This window comes from Eriocheir sinensis, chromosome 39 (assembly GCF_024679095.1).
Source record: "Eriocheir sinensis breed Jianghai 21 chromosome 39, ASM2467909v1, whole genome shotgun sequence".
NCBI classification, from domain to species: domain Eukaryota; kingdom Metazoa; phylum Arthropoda; class Malacostraca; order Decapoda; family Varunidae; genus Eriocheir; species Eriocheir sinensis.
In genome coordinates, this window is record NC_066547.1 from 9043061 (window position 1) to 9066036 (window position 22976).

At 43.5% G+C, this 22976-nt stretch overlaps 1 protein-coding gene and 2 long non-coding RNA genes across 12 annotated transcripts in view; 2 read left to right on the forward strand and 1 right to left on the reverse strand.

Annotated features, from left to right (window-relative positions):
* Positions 1–22976, forward strand: part of LOC127008955 (uncharacterized) — an 80449-nt gene that overhangs the window by 50512 nt on the left and 6961 nt on the right. For 4 of the 8 annotated variants that reach the window (XR_007761483.1, XR_007761485.1, XR_007761481.1 and 1 more), the window contains one exon: positions 882–1030. The exons of 2 other annotated variants lie outside the window; for them this stretch is intronic. This is a non-coding gene — a long non-coding RNA (uncharacterized LOC127008955). Of the gene's footprint in view, positions 1–881; positions 1031–22976 lie in introns of those variants that run through there. 2 more of the 8 variants (XR_007761486.1, XR_007761487.1) reach the window with 2 other exon arrangements.
* Positions 1–22976, reverse strand: part of LOC127008952 (N-acetylated-alpha-linked acidic dipeptidase 2-like) — a 44672-nt gene that overhangs the window by 1907 nt on the left and 19789 nt on the right. The window contains exons 1-15 of one of the 3 annotated variants that reach the window (XM_050881476.1): positions 20288–20508; positions 18017–18173; positions 16107–16241; positions 15762–15884; positions 15272–15455; positions 12062–12152; positions 10315–10490; positions 4382–4504; positions 3514–3660; positions 2950–3017; positions 1931–2031; positions 1571–1655; positions 895–1035; positions 264–369; positions 49–130 (exon numbers count right to left, since the gene is read on the reverse strand). The exons of 1 other annotated variant lie outside the window; for it this stretch is intronic. In XM_050881476.1, the coding sequence (XP_050737433.1) occupies positions 49–130; positions 264–369; positions 895–1035; positions 1571–1655; positions 1931–2031; positions 2950–3017; positions 3514–3660; positions 4382–4504; positions 10315–10490; positions 12062–12152; positions 15272–15455; positions 15762–15884; positions 16107–16241; positions 18017–18173; positions 20288–20424 (1856 nt within the window). In that variant the 5' untranslated portion in view covers positions 20425–20508. Of the gene's footprint in view, positions 1–48; positions 131–263; positions 370–894; positions 1036–1570; positions 1656–1930; positions 2032–2949; positions 3018–3513; positions 3661–4381; positions 4505–10314; positions 10491–12061; positions 12153–15271; positions 15456–15761; positions 15885–16106; positions 16242–18016; positions 18174–20287; positions 20509–22976 lie in introns of those variants that run through there. One more of the 3 variants, XM_050881477.1, reaches the window with a different exon arrangement.
* LOC127008956 (uncharacterized) lies at positions 13722–14908 on the forward strand. The gene is made up of 2 exons (XR_007761489.1): positions 13722–14395; positions 14731–14908. It is a non-coding gene; the product is annotated as an uncharacterized LOC127008956 (long non-coding RNA).

Genomic DNA, 22976 nt, shown 5'->3' on the forward strand with positions numbered 1-22976 from the left:
AGTGCAACCTTCACTTTGTCATACAAATCAAACATGCAAAGCACTCACTTGCTTGTGTCCATATCATTGAGGCTGTTGGTGAAGTTTAGGGTAGTCTGGGAAAACTCCTCTGCAGCAGCCCTGAAGAATGCTGTCATGCAAACAATTATGCTGTCAGTTATCTCAATAACTTTTACATCCAGTGGTTGAATTTTGGGATAACTAAAATACAGTAAGATCAAGTTAAAGTACTATGCAAGGCTTAGACAACTACATATACAGACCGAGGGTTAAGTTCCTAGAGATGATGAGGTCCCCATACTGCTCCTCCACATCAGCTGCTGCAGAGGCCACAAAGCTTCCGTACTCCACCAGGGAATAAGGCAACATCTGTCAAAAGGAAGAACAGATGAGACAGTGAAAGCAATGAGAAAGCCAATAAGATATAGATGCTGCACTAACTGATGGAATGGGAGAGAGAAGATGCATGCTAGTGAACTTTTAGTTTTTTAATGACAAGATAACAGGACAAAAAAGTTAAGCAAAGTTTACCGATATGCCTGGTAACAAAGGGTCATAGAAACCATTATAGACATCCCTACGTCAGGCAAAGTACTGTAAGATATTTTTTGTTGGCATATAATTATGTTGTGCAAAGTTTGTGAAATTATAACTGAAAATATGACCAAAAATATTATGAAAGTAAATGTATGACAAATCAATCATATGCTCTCAAGCTTATCTTAATGAATAAGGAAATATCTTTAAGTTTTAATTGATCATTCTCCTTCAATTGCATGTCACTGAGCCTCTTTCCTGCGTATTGAAAGTTTGACCGTGAATCCTTACAACTACATAATTATCTATCATATCAATTTACTATATTAACTTACTTCTTTCAGAGGTGGCACCTACCTGGGCATCAGCAAGGTCCACAGCCACCACCGCCCACAGCTGTGTGAGGGCTGCATGGAAATAGAATCCTTGGTCAAACAGTTCATCCACTGCTGCAAAGGTTTCATACAGGGTGTGGTACAGGGGCTGAGTATACATATCCTGGAAAGAAAGTTAAGCTGCACAAAAGATACAAACAAAATATTTAAGGCTTGTGAACCAATATCAACTTGTGATGAAGTAGAGAATTATAAGGAAGTGATGGACACATTACTAAAGTGTATCAATAGGACAGATGAATACATGAAGGAGAGTGTCTGTGTAGTAAAAAGAATGTATAAACAGTGGTAACAGGATCTAAACTTTAATATGGCTATCATCTCACTGGCAGAAGAAGCAGGGCATCAGCTAGATATACTAAAAAGAGCTACATCCACTCATTCTTTAGTGTAGTTAAAACCAATTCCCACAACCGTTCTAGCAATATTTTAAAAAATGTCGATGGTTCTTTCCATTTATGCCCTCTTTTAAACCATGATCCCTCATACACCTCCAAATTTTATTATTATTACATCTTAAACCATTACAAGAAGGGTTGTGCTTTATTTCCCCATCATCTGTACTTTCAGGCATTTCTGTAACACCAAGGAGACAGATTAATGGTTCCCCTTCTTGGCCTTACTGTTTACAACCTTACATGGGTGAAATGAAGGTCTGCCGAGGGAATACCAAGGTTGTGTTGGAAGCTCTTAAAGTCACTGCCTGAGCTCATTAACCGTATCCTGCAAACAAATGGTGTTTGTAATGCAACTAATTAGAAATGTCTAAAGAAAGTAACATCACTTTATAAGAGCAGCAAAATTAGTGACTGACCTTTCAATTAAAGAATCTGGACAATCAGTCTGTTGCAAAAAAGCACATTAAATTTCTCAGTGATGCTTGAAGATATTGATATACCGAGACATTCAAACATGTATGAAATGAGAAATTACATGGAGGAAAAGGAAATTTACTTGTTGGCCTCCATGAACTCCCACCAGCTGCAAAGATTACTGACCATGGCTCTCCTGGATGGTCAGGGTCTGGCGTCCTCAGTGCCCAGGTGTCATACACTGTGGTGCGCCCAGCCTCTACCTCACTTGAGTCTGGGTTTGGGATCTGGAAACAATGATACCATTTCTCATTGTAACCAAAATTTTTGAAGCATTTTCACCATTTCAAAATGCTGCTAAATTTTAAGGTGATGGGCATACACTATAGTTGTATGTGACCTTAGTGCTCCTCTGCGGTGCATTGGCCCTTGAGCCTGTGGTGGGTAAACATTACCCTAGGACATTGGGCAAGTGTGACATCTGCATTACCAGTTTACCTTTCCCAGGTTTCCCCAGGCACCCTCACTGGCTAGCATAAATGGGAGGATGAACAGCTGGGTGAGGTGCACACTGACTGCCTGCGCAGGGAATTATTCTAGACCAGCAGATTCATAGATAGGCATGCTAACCACTTCATAATGGAGCAGCTACAAACAAATAAACCTAACCAAAAACCTAACATTGTAGAAGGTATTACTGCTACGCCCCTGTGTGGAGCAGGAAACCGGGGTATGGGAGGAAGCACTCATGGTCTGCCCTCAAGACAGACAGACAGATGGATGATTGTTGTAATCTCCACAATAGTAATGAGGTAGGTGATAAATGATTTATTCCAAATACGTATTGCCCACCATATTACCCCAAATTTTTTTAAGAAGATGGCTGCCATTATTTGTTGTCAGCTTTTCCTGAGTTTTGTTGGAGAAAGGCTGAACCATCCCTGCAGGAAGGAGAAAACCAAGCCTTCATCATCTGAGCTGGACTGCCTCCCAGGCACCCCTTATACCAGCTACACATACATTGTCCAGTTTTTTGCCTAATCCTGTTAATAGATGCCTGGATTACTATGATGAAGACTGGTGTGGTAGAATGTGAATTATCCTACTGTACTTATGAGAGATTAAAGATAGCCATCTCATACCCTTTAATATTCCAGTACATTCCTAATTCTGCCCCAAAACTAAGTGGCAGTTGATGGCCTCACCTTGGCGGCTCCCTGCATTAGCGCAGCACGAAGGAGTGGTGAGCCATTCCCAGTGAAGGTGTAGTTTCCTGGTGATATAAAAGTAAACATTGAATATACAGCCATTCCATTCCTCATACAAATTTTCATTAATTAATATTATATAACTATTTTTTTACAACTTGTTAATGTCAATGCCCATTTTTAGTGGTCTTGCCATATTTAGACAGATATGCCCGGATGGGATGAAGAAAAAGATGAAAGCATGTATGGTGCGGGTGTAACAACAAAGGATGTGGATTGTGAAGTGGCTGAATAGGTGAAGAGATGGTTTGGACATGAGATGAGAATGAAAGAGTATAGGAGGGCAGGAGTGAGGATGAAGGTGTTGTATGGAGGCCACCACTGTTATGGATCAGTATGGTGGGCTAGCACTGGAGGGAGATGATAATTATTAGAAGTTATGTTTAGGTTCTAAGTTTGCTTTCCTCAGATTTTTATAAGCCAATAAAATCCCAACCAGTGTTACACAACCCTAACCTACCATTCTCCCTACACACATACATAATATCGTTCACCACCCACCATTCATAGCCATATCCACATTAAGGTAGGCTACAGCACGGTCCCCAAGCAGCTTCTCAAATTGTTGGGTCCACTCTCCCGAGCCAATGAGCCCATACTCCTCGGCACCCCAGGAACAGAGCACCAGAGAACGTCGTGGCATCCAGCCTGATACAGAAAAAGGGTGGAGCGATAAGAGAATGATGGTGGAAAAATCTGTATGCATTTTTCTATTAATTTCTTTATTTTCTCGTCCATGTTAACAGAGCTATAGTATATGTGAAATATAATAGAAATATGTTTCTCAGTAGATCCACAACACCTATACCAACGATCACTGGACCTTAGTGAGCCAAACTATTGAAGTAATTTAATGCACCTTATTCACTCATACATATAGTCATACCTTGGTTTACGAGCTTAATTCGTTAAGTAACTTAACTCACAAACCCAAAAAACTTGTAAACTAAAATGAATGCACACTGTACTGCTGAAAGCACAAAGATCACACACTAGAGCACAAACGTAAGCAGACTTGAGTGTGCAGGGGCTACCTCTGCGAGTGTACAACATGGACTGAGACCCCAGTCCCATTGTCTTCCGTTCTGAGCGTTCTCGTCTTGCAGCAAACAAAGGGGACCCATGATTGCGTCTTTGACTTGTACAAACAGGATGCTCATCCAAGTCCCTGCTCATAAGCCAGGGCAAATTAGTGATTTTTTTTGCTATTAAATCGAAACACTCGTCAAGCAAAGCACTCGTAAACCAGGTGCATATTACTGTATGTCATCCACTTCCTATTCACTTTCCCATAATATAGCTCATCAATTTGTCTAACACAAGCCATTCATTCATTTAGTGTACCCATCTGCTTGCCTCAACCACCCACCTGTCTCATTCTTAAGTTGAGCCAGCACTCTGGATGCTTCAAGGAAAGCTGCAGTTCCAGAGGAAGGATCCAAACCCCCAAAGTTCCAGGCATCTCGGTGGTTACCCAAGATGACATATCGATCTGATGAAGAAAATTATGAAAATAAATAATATAGGTTAGGGTTGTAAAATTCATGGGAATTTTGAACTGGGAAACTTTTAATGGGAATTATGGGAATTTTCAGGAGCTTTGAGAATTGAGAAAATTTTTCGTTTGCCTATGGCACCATTTGACTTTTTTTTTTATATTGCGAATTTATTGTACGCAATACACATCTAGACCAGGATCACACACCCCGACTCACCTTTTAGTAGTTTCCAGGCTGTTCCTCCCTAATAAGCGCCCCAATATATACCCCTTCCCTTGGGCCCAAGGTATGAGATAATAGGTTACTTATATTGCTTGAGGGTTTTCAGAACAGTTTGTTTGAGGGTGAGTTGGCTGAGTGTGCCAGCCTAGTGGTTAAAGTTGAGGTAATGAAGAGATGTAGTTGCCCGTTGCTCGAGTGAAACTTCAGCCACTGAGTATAATGCACTGAAGTCTTGCTAGCTCGGCGTCTAACAGCTGACTGCTCGCACTCGCAGCGCAGGGCGAGCTGGAACGTGCCCTCGTCCCTTACGGAACATTCTAGAACCTTGGTTCGGTTCGGGAGCATTCGAATCGCAACTGCTAATTTCGAATGCTCCGTTTCGCTACTGGATTACCTTCACTTCCTGAACAAGCCTTAATTCCTAACATTGAGGTTGAGGTTATTGTTGCCTCCACAGGGGTCTTCCTGGCTACACCTTTCCTCCTGTGATGTGTATGGCATCAAAGGTGGATTTCTCAGCCATCAATCCCATGTATTAGTTATCGACAGAGGTGGGCGCGGTACTGAAAAATCAGTAGTGTGGTTGCGGTAGTGCGGTGCGGTAGTGCGGTACTTTTTCCGGAGTAGTGCGCAGTTGCGGTAGAGCGGTCCCATTTTTTTCTTTCCCAGTGCGGTAGGCGGTGTGCTGTACTGCGGTTGCGGTAGTCAAAATAAAAAAAAATACCTCAGTGCCTATCCTGGGTATCCAAACGAAGGAAACATGCTTAAAATAGTACAACTGCCTTAATGTGAGAGAGGAGGAAGGAAGGAAGGAAGGGGGGGTGGTGCGACCTTGAATAACAGATGCAGTAGCCAGGGAGGATATGGGGGGAGTGAAGGGGAGGGGGAGGAGGGGAGTAAGGGGAGGAATTCTCCGGCGTTTGAGCGAAAACGAAAGATTACTAATATAGGAAAGTCATGACGGGAACAGTGTGAAACATTATTCAAACTGTCAAATATATTAAGACGAAACACATCAACTGGTGATAGCGAAACATCGACCGTGGGAAAACTCTAAGCACTGGCATCTCAGGCCTCAGCGAAGCAACCACGTGGAAATTTGAATCGAGGAGATAATACTAATACTAATACTAATAACAATAATAATAAATTATTATTATTATCGTTGTTATTATTATAATCAAACAATATTGATCTTGACTACATTGAAAAGAGAGAGAGAGAGAGAGAGAGAGAGAGAGAGAGAGAGAGAGAGAGAGAGAGAGAGAGAGAGAGAGAGAGAGAGAGAGTTACAATGAAGTTAAAAAACAGATATAGTATGTAGTAGTTAGTAGGAGTAGGTAGGAAGACACCTACTGAACGGGCGTGAGCTACTCCCGGTGAGGATATATGGGAAGCGAGGAGGGTGCTGAAGCCCTTCAAAGACCCTTCCCATGTCCTCACAAACCGTTTCCCTTTTGTCTCATCAACACCAGAGAGCAGTTCAGCATGCTCTCTAAAGACAGTTCCTCTCTCTTTCTACACCACACTACATTCACACAACACACACACCTTTTCCCAAAATTCAAAATGGCTAACGAAAACACCGCCTCGGAGTCCCCGCCTGGGGGGGGGAGGGGGAACATAAATTCCCCCAGGGAGGACTCCCCTTCTGGTTGCCGACTTGAGAGGTGTCCTGATAAGTCCTCGAACCTCCTTATCAATTTCTGCAACATTCGCGGTCTTCGTTCTAATTTTCATTCTGTGGAACACCATCTATCCTCCTCTAAACCCCACCTTCTCTTCCTCACCGAAACACAGGTTTCTGAGGCAACTGACAGCAACCTCTACTCTGTTCCCTCCTACTATCTCTACCCTAAATTTCAATCCAAAGCTGGATGTTGCGCCTACGTGCGCAACGACATCACTTGCTCTCGTACCCACGACCTTGACTCTTCTGAATTTTCCACCATCTGGCTAAGACTTCATTGTCATTCTATTACTAAATACATGTGCTGTTTATCTCTCACCTAACTCTACTAACCATGTAAAATTCTTTGATTATTTGAACTCTAAAGTGGAGCACATCTTGACTCACTCTCCCTTTGCTGAAATCTTCATCCTGGGAGATTTGAATGTTCACCACCAGCTTTGGCTTTCATCCTCCTTCACTGACCAGCCTGGTGAACAAGCCTACAACTTTACTCTCCTCAACGACCTAGAGCAGTTGGTTCAGCACCCTACTCGTATTCCCGACCGTCTTGGAGACAGGCCCAACATTCTAGACCTCTTCCTTACCTCTAATCCTTCTGCTTACTCTGTCAAACTGTTCTCTCCGTTGGGCTCCTCCGATCATAACCTTATTTCTGTATCCTGTCCTATCGCTCCAGTATATCCTCAGGACCCGCCGAAGAGGCAATGCTTCTGGCATTTTGCTTCAGCTCGGTGGGACGACCTGAGGATGTACTTTTCCGATTTCCCGTGGAATGATTACTGCTCCAGGAGAGAGACCCCTCTGTGTGTGCTCAGCGCATCACAGAGGTGATTGTCTCTGGAATGGAGGCATACATTCCACGTACTTTCTCTACCCCTCATGCTAAAAAGCCTTGGTTTAATCACGCTTCCAGAGCCTTCGAACTTCCACTAACTTTGACCTTTACATTTCAGCCCGGAATCGTGCCAAATCTATTCTCCGACTTACCAAAACTTCTTTTATTAATATAAAATGTCAACACCTTGCTTCTTCTAATTCTTCCCGTGACTTCTGGCATCTAGCCAAAAATATCTCCTCCAATTTCACTTCTTCCTCTTTCCCTCCTCTCCTTAACCCTGACGGCAGCACTGCTATCTCATCTGTCTCTAAGGCTGAACTCTTCGCTCAAACTTTGTGTAAGAACTCCACCCTGGAAGATTCTGGGCATATTCCTCCTACTCATCCCCCCTCTGACTCCTTTATGCCTATTATTAAGATCCTTCCAAATGATGTTTTCTATGCCCTCTCTGGCCTCAACTCTCAGAAGGCTTATGGACCTGATGGAGTGCCTCCTATTGTCCTTAAAAACTGTGCTTCTGTGCTGACACCCTGCCTGGTCAAACTCTTTCGTCTCTGCCTATCAACATCTATCTCTCCTTCCTGCTGGAAGTATGCCTTTGTACAGCCTGTGCCTAAGAAGGGTGACCGTTCCAGTCCCTCAAACTACCGCCCTATAGCTTTACTTTCCTGTTTATCTAAAGCTTTTGAATCATTCCTTAACCGGAAGATTCAAAACCAACTTTCCACTTCTAACCTTCTATCTGATCGCCAGTATGGATTCCGCAAGGGGCGTTCTACTGGCGATCTTCTTGCTCTCTTTACTGACTCTTGGTCATCCTCTCTTAGCCGTTTCGGTGAAACTTTCTCTGTTGCCCTAGACATATCGAAAGCCTTCGATAGAGTCTGGCACCAGTCTTTGCTTTCTAAACTGCCCTCTTTCGGATTCTATCTCTCTCTCTGTTCCTTTATCTCCAGTTTTCTTTCCGGCCGTTCTATCTCTGCGGTGGTAGACGGTCACTGCTCTTCCCCTAAACCTATCAACAGTGGCGTTCCACAGGGCTCTGTCCTATCACCCACTCTCTTCCTGTTATTCATCAATGATCTTCTTTCCATAACAAACTGTCCTGTCCACTCATACGCCGACAACTCCATTCTGCATTATTCAACTTCTTTCAGTAGAAGACCATCACAACAGGAAGTACACGACTCCAGACTGGAGGCTGCAGAACGCTTAACCTCAGACCTTGCTATCATTTCCGATTGGGGCAGAAGGAACCTTGTGTCCTTCAATGCCTCAAAAACTCAATTTCTCCACCTATCAACTCGACACAATCTTCCAAACACCTATCCCCTATTCTTCGACAACACTTAGCTGTCACCTTCTTCAACACTAAACATCCTCGGTCTATCCTTAACTCAAAATCTCAACTGGAAACTTCACATCTCCTCTCTTGCTAAATCAGCTTCCTCGAGGTTGGGTGTTCTGTATTGTCTCCGCCAGTTCTTCTCCCCCGCGCAGTTGCTATCCATATACAGGGGCCTTGTCCGCCCTCGTATGGAGTATGCATCTCATGTGTGGGGGGGCTCCACTCACACAGCTCTTCTGGACAGAGTGGAGTCTAAGGCTCTTCGTCTCATCAGCTCTCCTCCTCCTACTGATAGCCTTCTACCTCTTAAATTCCGCCGCGATGTTGCCTCTCTTTCTATCTTCCATCGATATTTCCACGCTGACTGCTCTTCTGAACTTGCTAACTGCATGCCTCCCCCCCTCCCGCGGCCCCGCTGCACACGACTTTCTACTCATGCTCATCCCTACACTGACCCCTTATGCAAGAGTTAACCAGCATCTTCACTCTTTCATCCCTCACGCTGGTAAACTCTGGAACAATCTTCCTTCATCTGTATTTCCTCCTGCCTACGACTTGAACTCTTTCAAGAGGAGGGTATCAGGACACCTCTCCTCCCGAAATTGATCTTTCTTTCAGCCACCTCTTTTAATTCTTTTTTGGGAGCAGTGAGAAGCGGGCTTTTTTTTATTATTGTTTTTTTTTGTGCCCTTGAGCTGCCTCCTTTGTAAAAAAAAAAGAAAAAAAAATGCATCAAAGAAAACTTTGTACGAGACATGAGCGGCGATCATGTTAGTGCTTGAGCCTTGGACAGTCATCGTCAGAGGCAGTCATGGCGCGCCGCCTTGGGCTGAGTGACGAACAGATTTACTCAAGAGTTATTCGCGTTTGGTATTGAGGATATGTTATCAACTTATCAGACACGTATGATGATGATTCAGTATCTAATAAAAACTATGTAAAACCAAGTGAGAGTACTGTCATTTAATATGCACCAACGAGAGGCAACACCAACATATAAAAAGTGGGTTTAAATTTTTTTCACTTTGCAAAACCAGTTTTTGCATGTTTTTCCATTATCTTACAATCGCTACGGATTTTTTAAGCTCATGAAAAAATGAAAAATCGGCCGGCACCGCGCGAGTTAAAGAAGACTCGCAGTGTAGTAGTTTAGTCTGTCTATTTAGTATTTGATTTTGAACAATAACGAAAAGTCAGAATGATTGAATCACTGATTCTAATGACTGATACCGATTGACTGAGTCCGATTCACTGAAAAAAAAAAAAAAAAAAATCTGTGAGCATGCCACGCTGCAAATGTCATCTTCAATAGCTTTCAAAGTACCACAGGATTTTTTAGTGCGGTCCGCGGTAGTGAGGTATTTCCAGAAATTTTGTGGTGGTGTGGTACTTTTTTGTGATGCGGTACTACCGCTCTACCGCACTAACAGACTTGCCCACCTCTGGTTATCAATACTGATGATGTTCTTCAGTCATTTATCTGACACCTCTTACTAAATCTTCAACCTATGCTCTAACGATCTCAAGCCTCTGCACTTTCTGCACTGCAAGGCCCCATTTCTCATACTTTTTTCCCTTGACCCCCATCAGCAGGGGATGGCCACAGCAGTTACCATCACTACCAGATAGTATTTGTGAGCTCATAATAGTAGTCTTCAGGTAATTGCAACCACATCCAGCCCTCATCACCACCACTACTCACCAGGCTCTTCACTGCCCCACATGACAGCCACCACATTGTAGATGGTGGTAGGGACGTTCCTTGTGTGGACCTCAACCTTCACTGTCCAGCCAGCCTCCTGCAGTCCAGGCCCCAAGTGGTAGGTGAGATTGAGGTTGCCTTGCCAATCATCAGGGGCCACAGCTCCTCCCATCCGTCTGAAAACATTCTGATGGTGAATGAAATAGCACTGGCAATGTCAATTACTGCTAACAATTGTCTAGCAATTGATTATCTTCAAGCTGTTCTGGCAGCAGTTATTAAAAGGATGACTATTAGGGTAAGGTGGGGTAAGTTGCCCCCCTTAAGGAAAATTAGCTGTTGTTGCCACATTTTTTGCAATAGAATTTTGAAAAAAAGTTCTGTTGAAAGCTTAAGCTAAGGCCTATCTATGGAATATGTTATATCCATTCATTATGATTTTGACTATTATAATGACAATTTAAAAAAAATAATAAAGGGGTCTTCTTACCCCGCATGTGGGGTAAGAAACCCACTGGGTAGGCCTTTTACCTCACTCTGGTTTACAATAATAAAACTCACAGAAACATAAGGAAAATTTTTTTTTCACATTATAAAAATATAAAATGTATCCCTTTTTGAAAACTATACCCTATAAATCTCTCGATGTGAAATATAGGAACACAGTCAAATTTGTGTCTCCTAATGAATAGAATGTAAAACTAAACAATTAATTAATTTTCTAAAAGGTATCCCCTTCTTTTAGACTAATAATATTAAACTAGCTTCCCTTTCTTCTGAATTTTTGTAACAAAAGGAACATCTACTTTCATGAAAAATATATGGAACAAAATATTCAATTAATTTGATCAAATATGTCCTTTCTGATGAATATTGATATCTGAAACAGTTAAAAACACCAACTTCCTTATAGTCTCAAACTCAAAAGTGTTCACTTATGGATGCCTTTCAAAAACTTAAACATGCAGAATGCACAACTGGAGTAGGCCTAGATCTGTATGTATGTCAAAACTGCGAGTCTGATTAGGCATTACAGTATTGCTATTTTTTTTATAGCAATACTGTAATGCCTAATCTGACTCGCAGTTTTAACTTACATACAGATCTAGGCCTACTCCAGTTGTGCATTCTGCATGTGACCAATTTCTACAACCCTGACATTGGACCCATTTTTCTGAAGGTCTGCTATTAGCAAATGGTTCCCCACACACCAAACAAGGCCATTCATCCGTATCAGACGAAGCTGGAGATGGAGTTTTTTTCTTTGTTGCTGATAATGGGGTAAAAGGCCCACATGTGGTGTAAAAGGCCTCCCTGTGGGCAACTTACCCCAAAGGCACAGGGGGCCTCATACCCTGGCAACCCATATACACACAAAATGACACCATCTTTCCTACAAGTAAGTAGGCAGAGTATAATCACATGCAATATGGTCTAGACATCTTAGAGCAAGTATCCATAGCCATCAGGTTAACTCTACAGTTCTTTGTCGTTAATTAGGTATCATTAAAATCGCTGAAAACGTACAAGAAATTAGTCAAAAAGAAGACATGTCCCCTTGTGGCTGCAGAACAACTGTCCATTGTTTACTTCAGTAGTTCCTGTGAGCACAGAGTTGGCGTTGCCTACTTGATCATGTGACTGGTTGAGAAAAAAAGAAAGACAAAACCAAGGGGGGGCCTTTCACCCCAGGGGGGCATCTTACCCCACCTTACCCTATAGCATGGCTACTGACTGGCTAACTCACCCAAGAATTTCACTGGCATCCTCATAGCTGATTGGCTGAGCTGGGATCCTGGGTAGTGGGGCTTCTTCTTCAGGTAGGCGATAGGCACTGTCTGGAAAGGGAATGAAAGATTCTTAATTATCTGAGATATCCCCTACGCGGCGCTGCCGACCGGTCGGCTTGCCGCTGCTACGGAGTTAAGAGGCCTACCGATTACATTATTGCTATTTTAGTGCAAATACGTTAAGGCCGAACTCACACTCACCAACTCGCCTCATATTTAGGATGACTGATCACCGTGCTAAGCGCCCACAATAGTTATTCCTCCCCTTAGAGCAAGAGAATATAACCTGAACCGGTCGGCGAGGTGAGGCCGGCCTTGTAGGTTGTAGTTAATGTAGTAGTAATTAATTAGCTGCCTGCTGCCGAGTCAAACTTTTAGTTGCCTGGTGTATGTGACGCCACTAAGGCAACAGCTGAATGGGTTACACCGGCGAAGTTTATAACCGACTATTTGTCGTCTGCACAGAGGCTAACAGCTGATTGCGTGTGTAGCTCTACAAAAGCTGACCGATGACTGCTCGCGAGTCGAATCTGGAAGTTATCTCGTTCCCTTCTGAACTTCCTTGAACCATTGGTTAGAGCCCGCGGTAGTTATCAGTAATACTACTTTATTTTCGCTAACGGACAACCAATACCTCCTTAACCCTGTGTGAGTATCGATGTTGTATATTTACAACGCGCCACTTCCTTTAAATGCGTATTTGCGCCTGCGCGCGGGCATTTAAACTGCGTCGGCACCCCACATCTCGCCTGCCGCCTCAGTTTGGTGCCTGCTGTCAAGCTGTGAGGGTCTCTGTGCTACTTCGCCCTCCCTTCATGGTGTATGAGTCACTTGCGTTGCATTTCAGCAACATCATTATACAAGCTGTGACTGTTATGTAAGTACATTTAAATGCGTATTGTTTTGATAATAAAATTCATAACAATAACATTTGTTGGAATAACTTAGTGAAATTTTTATGTGGGGTTCGTAAGTGATTGTGCTGACGTATGCCATTTACAGAATTGAGGTATGTACCTTATTTTTTTTTTTTAGATTTTTTTTTCTAAGACATGCTTTTTGCTTTGTTTTACAGAAATCATGTCGAAGCCAAGTTTGACCGACGAGGAGATAAATGAGTTGTTGGAGTGGGATGACTCGGACGGAAGTGAGTACGGGGAGGATGGGACCGACAACTGGGAGGTTGACGAGGGGGTGGATGAGGTTTACGTGGATGTGGAGGGAGATGAAGATGACCCTACCCCAAGGCCCTCTGAAAGGGGACCTCGAGGAGTACCTCCCCTCCCCCACCTCTATCAAGCCCTGCAGCCACCCCAGAGGCTTCCCCTTCATCTACAGACATGGTAACACTTTGCACCACACAAGAGGAGGCAGCAGAGGCAGAAATACACGACCTGGCAACTCCACTCTCCACTCTGACCCAGCCAGCCACCTTATCTCGCTCGCCTGACCTCTTATCTTGTGTAAACACAGCAGCCTACCCCACCACTACAGTTTCCACCACAACAACACCTCTCTTGCCTCCTGCCATCATCACAACTCGTAGCAGGACACTGTTCCAGCCCTCTACACCTCTGCCTTCCACCTCTACACCTGCTGATGATCAGCCCACCCTGCCACCCCTGCCACCCCTCACCGACCCAAGCGTGGCCGTGTGTTCTCTCCTCTTCCATCTACGTCTCGTGGGTTGCTGGATGATGATGATGAAGACGTGGATGACCCACAACCACTGCCTTCTGCTGAACTCCTCCCCTCTACAGCAGTGAGATCATCCAAACGGAGGAGGGGGCCCCAGAATCCAGTTGTAGGGCAACCGCTGAGGAGTGTGGGCTCAACACTACGTGGAAGGGACAAGAGGAAAACTGTGTGGAGGCCTGATTCGAAAAGTAACCTTACCAGGTTGCAGGTGACATACGACACTCCAGGAAAAACCTCCGATGTGTTTGATGGGTTGGAAAACATTGATGAATACTTCCACCAGTTCATCGATGACTACATGCTGGCTATGGTTACATTGCACACTAATGACAGGGTCGCCAATGTTATGAGGGGTGCGGTGCGGCGCCTTGGTATCCCAAGACTGAGCATCAGCCTCCGTAGCCTCATACGTAACACTTTCAATGTCCCACCTGAGGAGAGGCCAGCAACACAGCAAAAGAAAACTGAGAAGAGGCAGCGGTGCTTCCTCTGCCCCACCAGAGAGCAGGGACGAACCCGGGTCTGCTGCAGTGGATGTGGGAAGTCCGTGTGTGCATCCCACTACTCTGTCTTCTGCCCCTCCTGTTGCTAGGGTGAGGAACTATTATGTTTTCCAGTTTTCTTGAGTGTGTTATGCAAGTGTACATTTCATTGGTATCTAATGAGTTATATGGATGTTGTGCATCTCTGAACCCCCCTAAAAAGACCCTGTAACTCGACCCTCTCTAGGAAAATAATTTATTTAGTACCTTATCTTATTTCGATTTCCATGAAACTTCCACAGTAGCTTTGTCAATGATTGGGTAGTATACATAAAAATTTTCATGAAGTTTAAAGCATATTTAGGTACCCAAATTTTTTTTTTTAAAGAAACAAGAAAAACAGGGTGAGAAAATTTTACTAAAGTTTGACCTGTTCTATTTTTCAGCGTGGATTTTGCAGAGAACTGGGACTGTGCAGGCTGTGAGAGACAACTGTAATACACCGATCTCCAGAGGCTTTATTTTTTTGTATGGACATAAGTATTTATTTTTTATTTTTTTCTAATGATAGTTAAAATAAGGTAGAAGTTTTTTGTATTCTTTGTAATAAAGTACATAAAGCATTCTGATTGTCTTTTTCACCACTTATTAGCACTAAGTAATGTCTAAAGTAATTTTAGAAAGAACAAACATTAAAGTACAACATACCTAAAGTGGTCATTTAAAGCGTTAAAGTCACAGTTGCAAAGGTGCAACACGATATACAATATGGGTACTGAAAATATCGATACTCATCCAGGGTTAAACAACCCTTAATTCCTAACATCACTGATCCCCAATTTGTAGCCCGTGGGTGCCATGGTGCCCTTGGAGTCATGGCTACTCTATTTTATTTATTTTTTGTACTTTTCTGAAAGAGGAAGTCCTTTACACATCAATATCCATACATGCATGATAGCATCTATCTGGCACTATCATGCTGCATACCTGTGGCAGGGTAGAAGGGTGTGAGGGGGTCCCCATCATAAAAATACACAGTGCCAGAAGGTGCGCCTGACGGAGGCAGGTACACCGTGTTGGGGTAGACGGCGTCCTCCCCGAAGGGTGCATACTGCTGGGGGTCTCCGTACAGCAACATCGCTACGGCCCCACGACGCTCTGCTGACTGGAGCTGGGCAAGAGTGTGTGTGTGGTACAAAAAAGCTGTGACTTCATATATAGACATACTACAATACTGAAAGCAATAAAAGTAATTCATGTGATAGTTTACTTGACATGAATCACAAGTTGTTTGGGGTAGTCTATACATCACTCAAAAACTTTCACATATATTTGTGATGACAATTTGGGTTATTGCTGGGTTAGGTATAGAATATCTTTAAAATGTATTTGTACAGATGAACTATGTTTGTTTTCGTATTGGTAACTTTACTCGATCTTAGTTGAGTCCTGCGCCCCTGCTACACTCAGTACTCACAATATTTCCCCTGAAGATCGCCCCGTCGCGAGCCAGCACCACCCGCCCGGTCACGTTCACGCCAAGCTCGTTCAGACGCTCGAAGTCTTCCTCGCGGCCGAAGTGAGCGTACACTACATCCGCCTGAGGGAGTTACGTAAAGAATGAATTGGGAAATGATTATTGGGTTCTAGTTTTCAATCATGGTCGCAGAAAAGAATGGCGGATTGTCATGTCTCAATCTTGAAAGGGTCTGCGTACAACCAACGAGATTCAGAGATATATTCGCGTCTCCCCCCATGATGCCTGCAAGTTCCATCAACAACCCTTGCGTAACTACACCACAATGCTTAGTTCTTCTCTTACCGTAACCACTCCTGGGGCGGAGAAGGCATTAAAGTTCGGCAGGAAATCTGGATCTGCCTCCTCCGGGGCGTACAGCGGCTCCTGCCACCCGTGGGACGTCCACACCACTTCCCCAGCATCGTCCAGCACGTACACCTGGGGGCGGGAGGAGGAAAGAGGCGCTGCAGGCCACGCAAGGACGCTGGGGAACTACGAGTACGCGACGTGGAAAGACCAGTTCGGTGGTGATGTGTGATAATGACAGCTACTAGCTTAGGAACAAGATGCTGCCTAAAGAAATATTAACACAGAATCTATAAATCAAATCAAATCATGTGCACGACGCCAAGATGCCATGATGGATGTGAAGATAACCATCCCCCGAAAATGCTCGTTGGTAAAGTTGATTGCCGGTGTAGTTTTCATGACCATCCGCAGCGTGAACACTGAACCGTTCGAACATCTGAAACACACACACACACACACATATATATATATATATATATATATATATATATATATATATATATATATATATATATATATATATATATATATATATATATATTTCAGATGTCTGCTCTTTGGAATATCCTTGTTGAGCTTAATGCATTATTGCTTTTTCTTTCTTCTTTATTACATATTTACATAATAACAACTACAGAAGGTTTTAATAGGTTCCTTTTATTTGAGAACACTTTGATGTTTCAGTATTTCTTGCAGCATGCTGTGCAACTATATATTGCAGTATCCACCATGCTTTACGGCTGGAGCCCGTAATTACCTTTACTAGCAGCTTGGTGTTTCAGTGGTTCAAATCAGAACCACGAAACTGCTGGTGTTATTTCGAAACCAGGATGAACACCGATGAAATCTGCAGTGCCTTGATAACTAATTATAAGACTCATGTTTCGCTGACAATCAAACATCCCACGGCCAGGTGTAACCTCTACTCCCAAAGATACACACTATGTGATAAACAAGTGACTTGACAAAATCGGTACATTTCACATTCCCAACCGACGGCGAATTGTAAAAGAATTTACAATTCAAGGTGTGTTCAAGAGAAATGTGTGAAAATGGAGGTTTTCTGATAGGGAATCAATTCATACACTAAATAACATTATAGAATACTTGCATACACACCTACCACGCGCCCAATAACAATTATTCCTACGTCTGCAGGGTGTAGGGGTTGAAGTTATAGTAGTTGTCTAATTCAAATGGTTGTTTAACCACAAGGTAAAGTAGGTAAAGTTGGGGGCATACGCTGTAGCAGCGCGTGGCCTCGGTGCTCATCTCCGTGACATTGGCCCTTGAGCCTGTGGTGGGAGGGAGCCCATTACCCCGGGACACAGTGCCAGTGTGACATCCGGGTTACCACAGTTTACCTTTCCTAGGTTTCCCCAGGTACCCATTTATCGACCACCCCAAGAGGGAGGTTGAACAGCTGGGTGAGCTGCACGCCGACTGCCCGGGCCGGGATTCCAACCCGGGGCCGCGGAGTAGAAGCCAGGCACGCTGACCACTAGACCACGGAGGCGTGGTACCCAACAGATTGGAGGAAAACCTAATGATAGCTATCATTAAACGGAAATAAAGTAGGCATGCATGGATGAATGCAGCAGAGGTTGAGGTAAAAGTAAAAATGTCTGAGTGTGGCAGGAAATGTAGTAAATGGTAGTTTTGACTGTTTATTAAGGAGCAACCGAGTTGAAAAAGAGAAATGACAAAAATGTAACTTCACGACTTATCTAGTGGTTTGTAAATGAAACTTATAAGTTACTTTGTTGTCTGTCCAATCATGTTCACTTAACTCACACTACCCCAGAACACACAGGTGACGCCTGTTAACTAATTAGGTCTTGAGCATTCGAGTTTCTAGCAGCAGACCAATGGAAAAGGAGAGAGCAAGCGAACAAGTGGCTTACTAGATTAGGTGTGTCGTTCTTGGGGTAGGAAAGGAGGACTTGGTAGGGAACCAGATGCACCTCGTCCCAGCCCTGCTCGCGCCACGCCGCCTCCACCCACGCCGCCAACTCCCACTCCACCTCGGTGCCCGCAAGGTGCTGCTTCTGCGTCAGGAACCTGCACCAAGGAAGATAAAGGACCGGGGCAGCGTCTAGAAGAGTTTTCCGGGAGTGAATTCTCTACTAGGTCATCTTGTGCAAAGCATTGTACATCTTGACTATATTGTACGGTACGTCGAACTATCTAGATTAGTTAAGAAAAACACCAGGATAGCAAAAAAGAACTATGAAATCAAAGTAGCAAATGAGGCGAAAAGTAATCCTAAGGGCTTCTTTCAGATGTATAGAACAAAAACACGGGAGAAAATTGGACCGCTGAAATCAAACACAGGGGAGCTAGTAGAAAATTACGAAAATATGAGCACATTGTTGAACGACTACTTCCTTTCAGTATTCACACAGGAGGATCGAACGACTATACCGGAAAGACTTCAGGTGTACGAGGGCGGGGATGGCGATAAATTGAGGGATATAATCATTACCAGGCAAGTAGTTCAGGATGAGATAGATAAGCTTAAGAAGAACAAGTCGCCAGGTCCTGACGGGATATTTCCGAGGTTATTAAAGGAGCTAGGTGATATAATCAGTGACCCACTAACCGACATCTTTAAGATGTCGGTTAATACTGGCTATGTGCCGAGCCTATGGAAAGTAGCTAATGTGACGCCGATTTTTAAAAAGGGGGACAGGTCAGTTGCTTCAAACTATCGCCCAATTAGCTTAACATCGGTTATAGGAAGATGCTGGAGTCCATAATAGCCAGGAACATTCGGGAGCATTTAGAGAAACATAGCTTAATTCACGACTCGCAGCATGGGTTCACAAAAGGTAGGTCATGCCTCACCAATCTCTTGTCCTTCTACAATAAAGTATTTGAGGCGGTTGACAGAGATGAAAATTATGATGTAATCTATCTTGATTTTAGTAAAGCGTTTGACAAAGTTCCTCACCAACGACTGTTGCTTAAATTACAGGCTCACGGAGTAGAGGGTAAAGTTTTGAACTGGGTCAAGGCGTGGCTTAGCAATAGGAAGCAAAGAGTGCAAATCAATGGTAAAAGATCTGACTGGGGATGTGTTACGAGTGGGGTCCCACAAGGTTCGGTATTAGGTCCACTTTTGTTTATTATTTATATCAATGACTTAGACACAGGAATTAGTAGTGATGTTAGTAAATTTGCAGATGATACCAAGATCGGTAGAGTAATTGAGTCGGATCAGGACGCTAGTATTCTCCAAGGTGAACTCAACAGATTATATGACTGGGCGGATAAATGGCAGATGGAGTTCAATGTAGGGAAGTGCAGTATTCTGAGTGTAGGTAGGAACCACGCTCACATAACTATTGCTTAAATGACACTCTCATAAGCAGGTCTGGGTGCGAGAGGGATTTAGGGGTCTTAGTGAGCTCTGATCTCCGTCCAAGGGCACAATGCATTCAAGCTAGAAATCGAGCTAATAGGGTACTGGGATTTATTTCAAGGAGCGTAAGCAACAGAAGCCCTGAAGTCTTCCTCAAACTATATTTAGCATTAGTTAGACCTCATCTTGACTATGCGGTTCAGTTCTGGTCACCCTACTATAGAATGGATATCAAAATGTTAGAATCGGTGCAGAGGAGGATGACTAAGATGATTCAGGGGTTGAGAAACTTGCCATACGAGGAAAGACTCAAACAGTTAAACTTGCATTCTCTAGAAAGGCGAAGGGTGCGTGGAGACATGATCGAGGTTTATAAATGGATGAAGGGCTTTAATAAGGGAGACATTCATAAGGTTTTGTTGGTAAGAGAACCGGGTAGGACACGAAGTAACGGGTTTAAACTGGATAAATTCAGATTCAACAGGGACATAGGCAAAAATTGGTTTACTAATAGGGTGGTGGATGAGTGGAATAGGCTTAGCAGTCATGTGGTGAGTGCCAATACAATTGTCACATTCAAAAATAGACTAGATAAATTCATGGACAGCGATATTAGGTGGGGTTAGATACACGGGAGCTTAGGGTCAAAGGAGCTGCCTCGTACAGGCCTACCGGCCTCTTGCAGACTCCTGCGTTCTTATGTTCTTATGTACTGCACATCGGCACATAGTCAACATTGAAGGGAACGTCGATCTGCGAAGTTAAAAATGTTACCTCCAGTTGAAGTGGATGAACCACTGTATAGACAAACCTAAGGTTACTCCTGATGTTTTGCGCATCCACACCGTTGATGATGAAGTCGTCCACAGTCTCCCTCTCTTGGGGTTCGTGAAGTGCCTGGGTGCCGGCCACAAGGACCAGGCACACCCACACCTGCTTGAGCCACATGTCCGACGCTTGGTAACCACTGCAACACTGAGACGTGACACCTCACGTGTCGTGTACTTTTATAGAAGGCTAGCACCTCCATTTGCCCTTGAAAGAATACTCTGTCATCTGTTAGGGCTAGGAAACCTTTTGCAAGCTGGGCCCCACCAAAGCTGGTTCAATGCAGTTGGGACCCCCTTCCTCCCTGCGATACCCCCCCCCCCCCCACACACACACTAAGCCATCATAGATAGATACAGATAGATAGATAGATAGATAGCCCTTGGCTAGGCTATTATTGTATTGGCCCACACTATTATTATTATTATTATTATTATTTTTAGCAGTAGTAGTAGTAGTAGTAGTAGTAGGCCTAAAAGTAGGGATATCATCTGCATTTTTTATAGAAGCTTACAGGTAGGCGACGTTAACCCAAGAATGGAAACCGTCTGCCGTTTGGCACAAAAATTAAGGTGTTTTTGAAACTCGCGCTCACTGTGGTTAACCTTGGCCGACTTTTTCAACTCATTCATGGGCATGTATTAGTGCGTCCGGTGCCCAGTTGAGGAGAGAGTATCATAGTTCTCTGCTCCTCACTTCTCTGGTATGAGTGCCCCGTGTGCCATTCGGCAAAGCATTTCCAGTAACGAACGTTATTTTTGTTGTCAAAAAAAAGTTTTGGAAGTGGCCATTTTGACCCAGGTGTGACGATATGTAGGATATTTTTTGGGGGTGTGAGTATAAATTAGCATTTGTACTTCACAAAAATCTATATACATAAGTGGAATTTGAATTTTTTCAATTTTTTTAATTTTTTATTCGCTGATGCGTGATAACGTCCATGTTACGAGACAGATCGTTCAATAAGTATGACTTGGCAGCATTTCTTTGGTGTGAGGACTTTCATTAGAGTGCTTTCATCACGTTGCATGCAGGAGAATCGCCATTTTCCCTTGTCATTCGGTACATGGTTTCCTGTATCAGTGCTATTGTGAAAAAAAAACTAAATGCCTTCTTTTTTCCATATTTTCCATATTATAAGTAAGCTCATGCTGCAGCGATTCGGTCCTGATTCGACATCACATGAGAGCCTAGGGACAGGGAAGCAGTGTCACACAGCAGAGAGAAGTGTTTCTTCTGTCCAGCAAAAGGAGCCAGCCAGACCAGGACTTATTGCATTCACTGCACTAAGCCAGTGTGTCCAAAGCACTCCAGTGTGCTGTGTGATGAATGCCATGGATTGGAATGATAGGTAACTAACTCAAATTTACAGTATGTTGCTGCATATTCACCACGATATATCAGTACCGCCAAATCTGCGCACGTAAAATGAGTGTTTTACATTTGTTCCCGGTTACATGTTTCCTGCAACACTGACGACTCACTGGCTGCCAGGGGCACTGGACACCTCTCGAGAGTTATACAGAATACTTTGTTTTCATATAATTCATATACTTTTTTTAAGTAAAATTTTAATGGAGTAAAGTATTTTTTGGAATTTTTTTTCTTTCAATTTTCATAATACATAGAAATGCGATGTTTCTTACAGAAATTTTTCCTCATATATGTTCACAAATACTTATTATTGTAAACCAATACTATTGAAATGCAGTAAAGTATGTCTTCCTATTTTTTTTTCCAACAGTTGTGCCAATTGGCACAGGGTTTCCTTGCACCATCATGAAAATGAGAGTTTCCATTCTATGGTTAATGTGAGACCTGCTTGCTTTACCTTAATTTCAAAGATCCTGAATTCTTGGCGCAATGTGTGATAAACAGAGCCTCAAATTATCCTCGATTTGCTCGCGATTACAGTATTTAGTTATGAGTGCAGTCATTTTTGAGAATCCTGCCGCACACAAATACGTAAACTAAATTACTAAATCAGCTTCCTCGAGGCTGGGCGTTCTGTACCGTCTCCGCCAGTTCTTCTCCCCCGCACAGTTGCTGTCCATTTACAGGGGCCTTGTCCGCCCTCGTATGGAGTATGCATCTCATGTGTGGGGGGGGTCCACTCACACAGCTCTCCTTGACAGAGTGGAGCCAAAGGCACTTCGTCTCATCAGCTCTCCTCCTCATACTGATAGTCTTCTACCTCTCAAATTCCGCAGCCATGTTGCCTCTCTTTCTATCTTCTATCGATATTTTCATGCTGACTGCTCTTCTGAACTTGCTAACTGCATGCCTCCCCTCCTCCCGCGGCCCCGCTGCACACGACTTTCTACTCATGCTCATCCCTATACTGTCCAAACCCCTTATGCAAGAGTCAACCAGCATCTTCACTCCTTCATCCCTCACGCTGGTAAACTCTGGAACAATCTTCCTTCATCTGTATTTCCTCCTGCCTACGACTTGAACTCTTTCAAGAGGAGGGTATCAGGACACCTCTCCTCCCGAAATTGACCTCTGTTTTTGGACACTTCTTTGACCTCTGTTCGGGAGCAGTGAGTAGCGGGCCTTTTTTTTTTTTTCTTTCTTTACGCCCTTGAACTGTCTCAGCTGTAAAAAAAAATGTCCAGATGGTCATGTTGCCACCAATGTGACAGCTGCATACTGGAGATAAGATTGGAGGA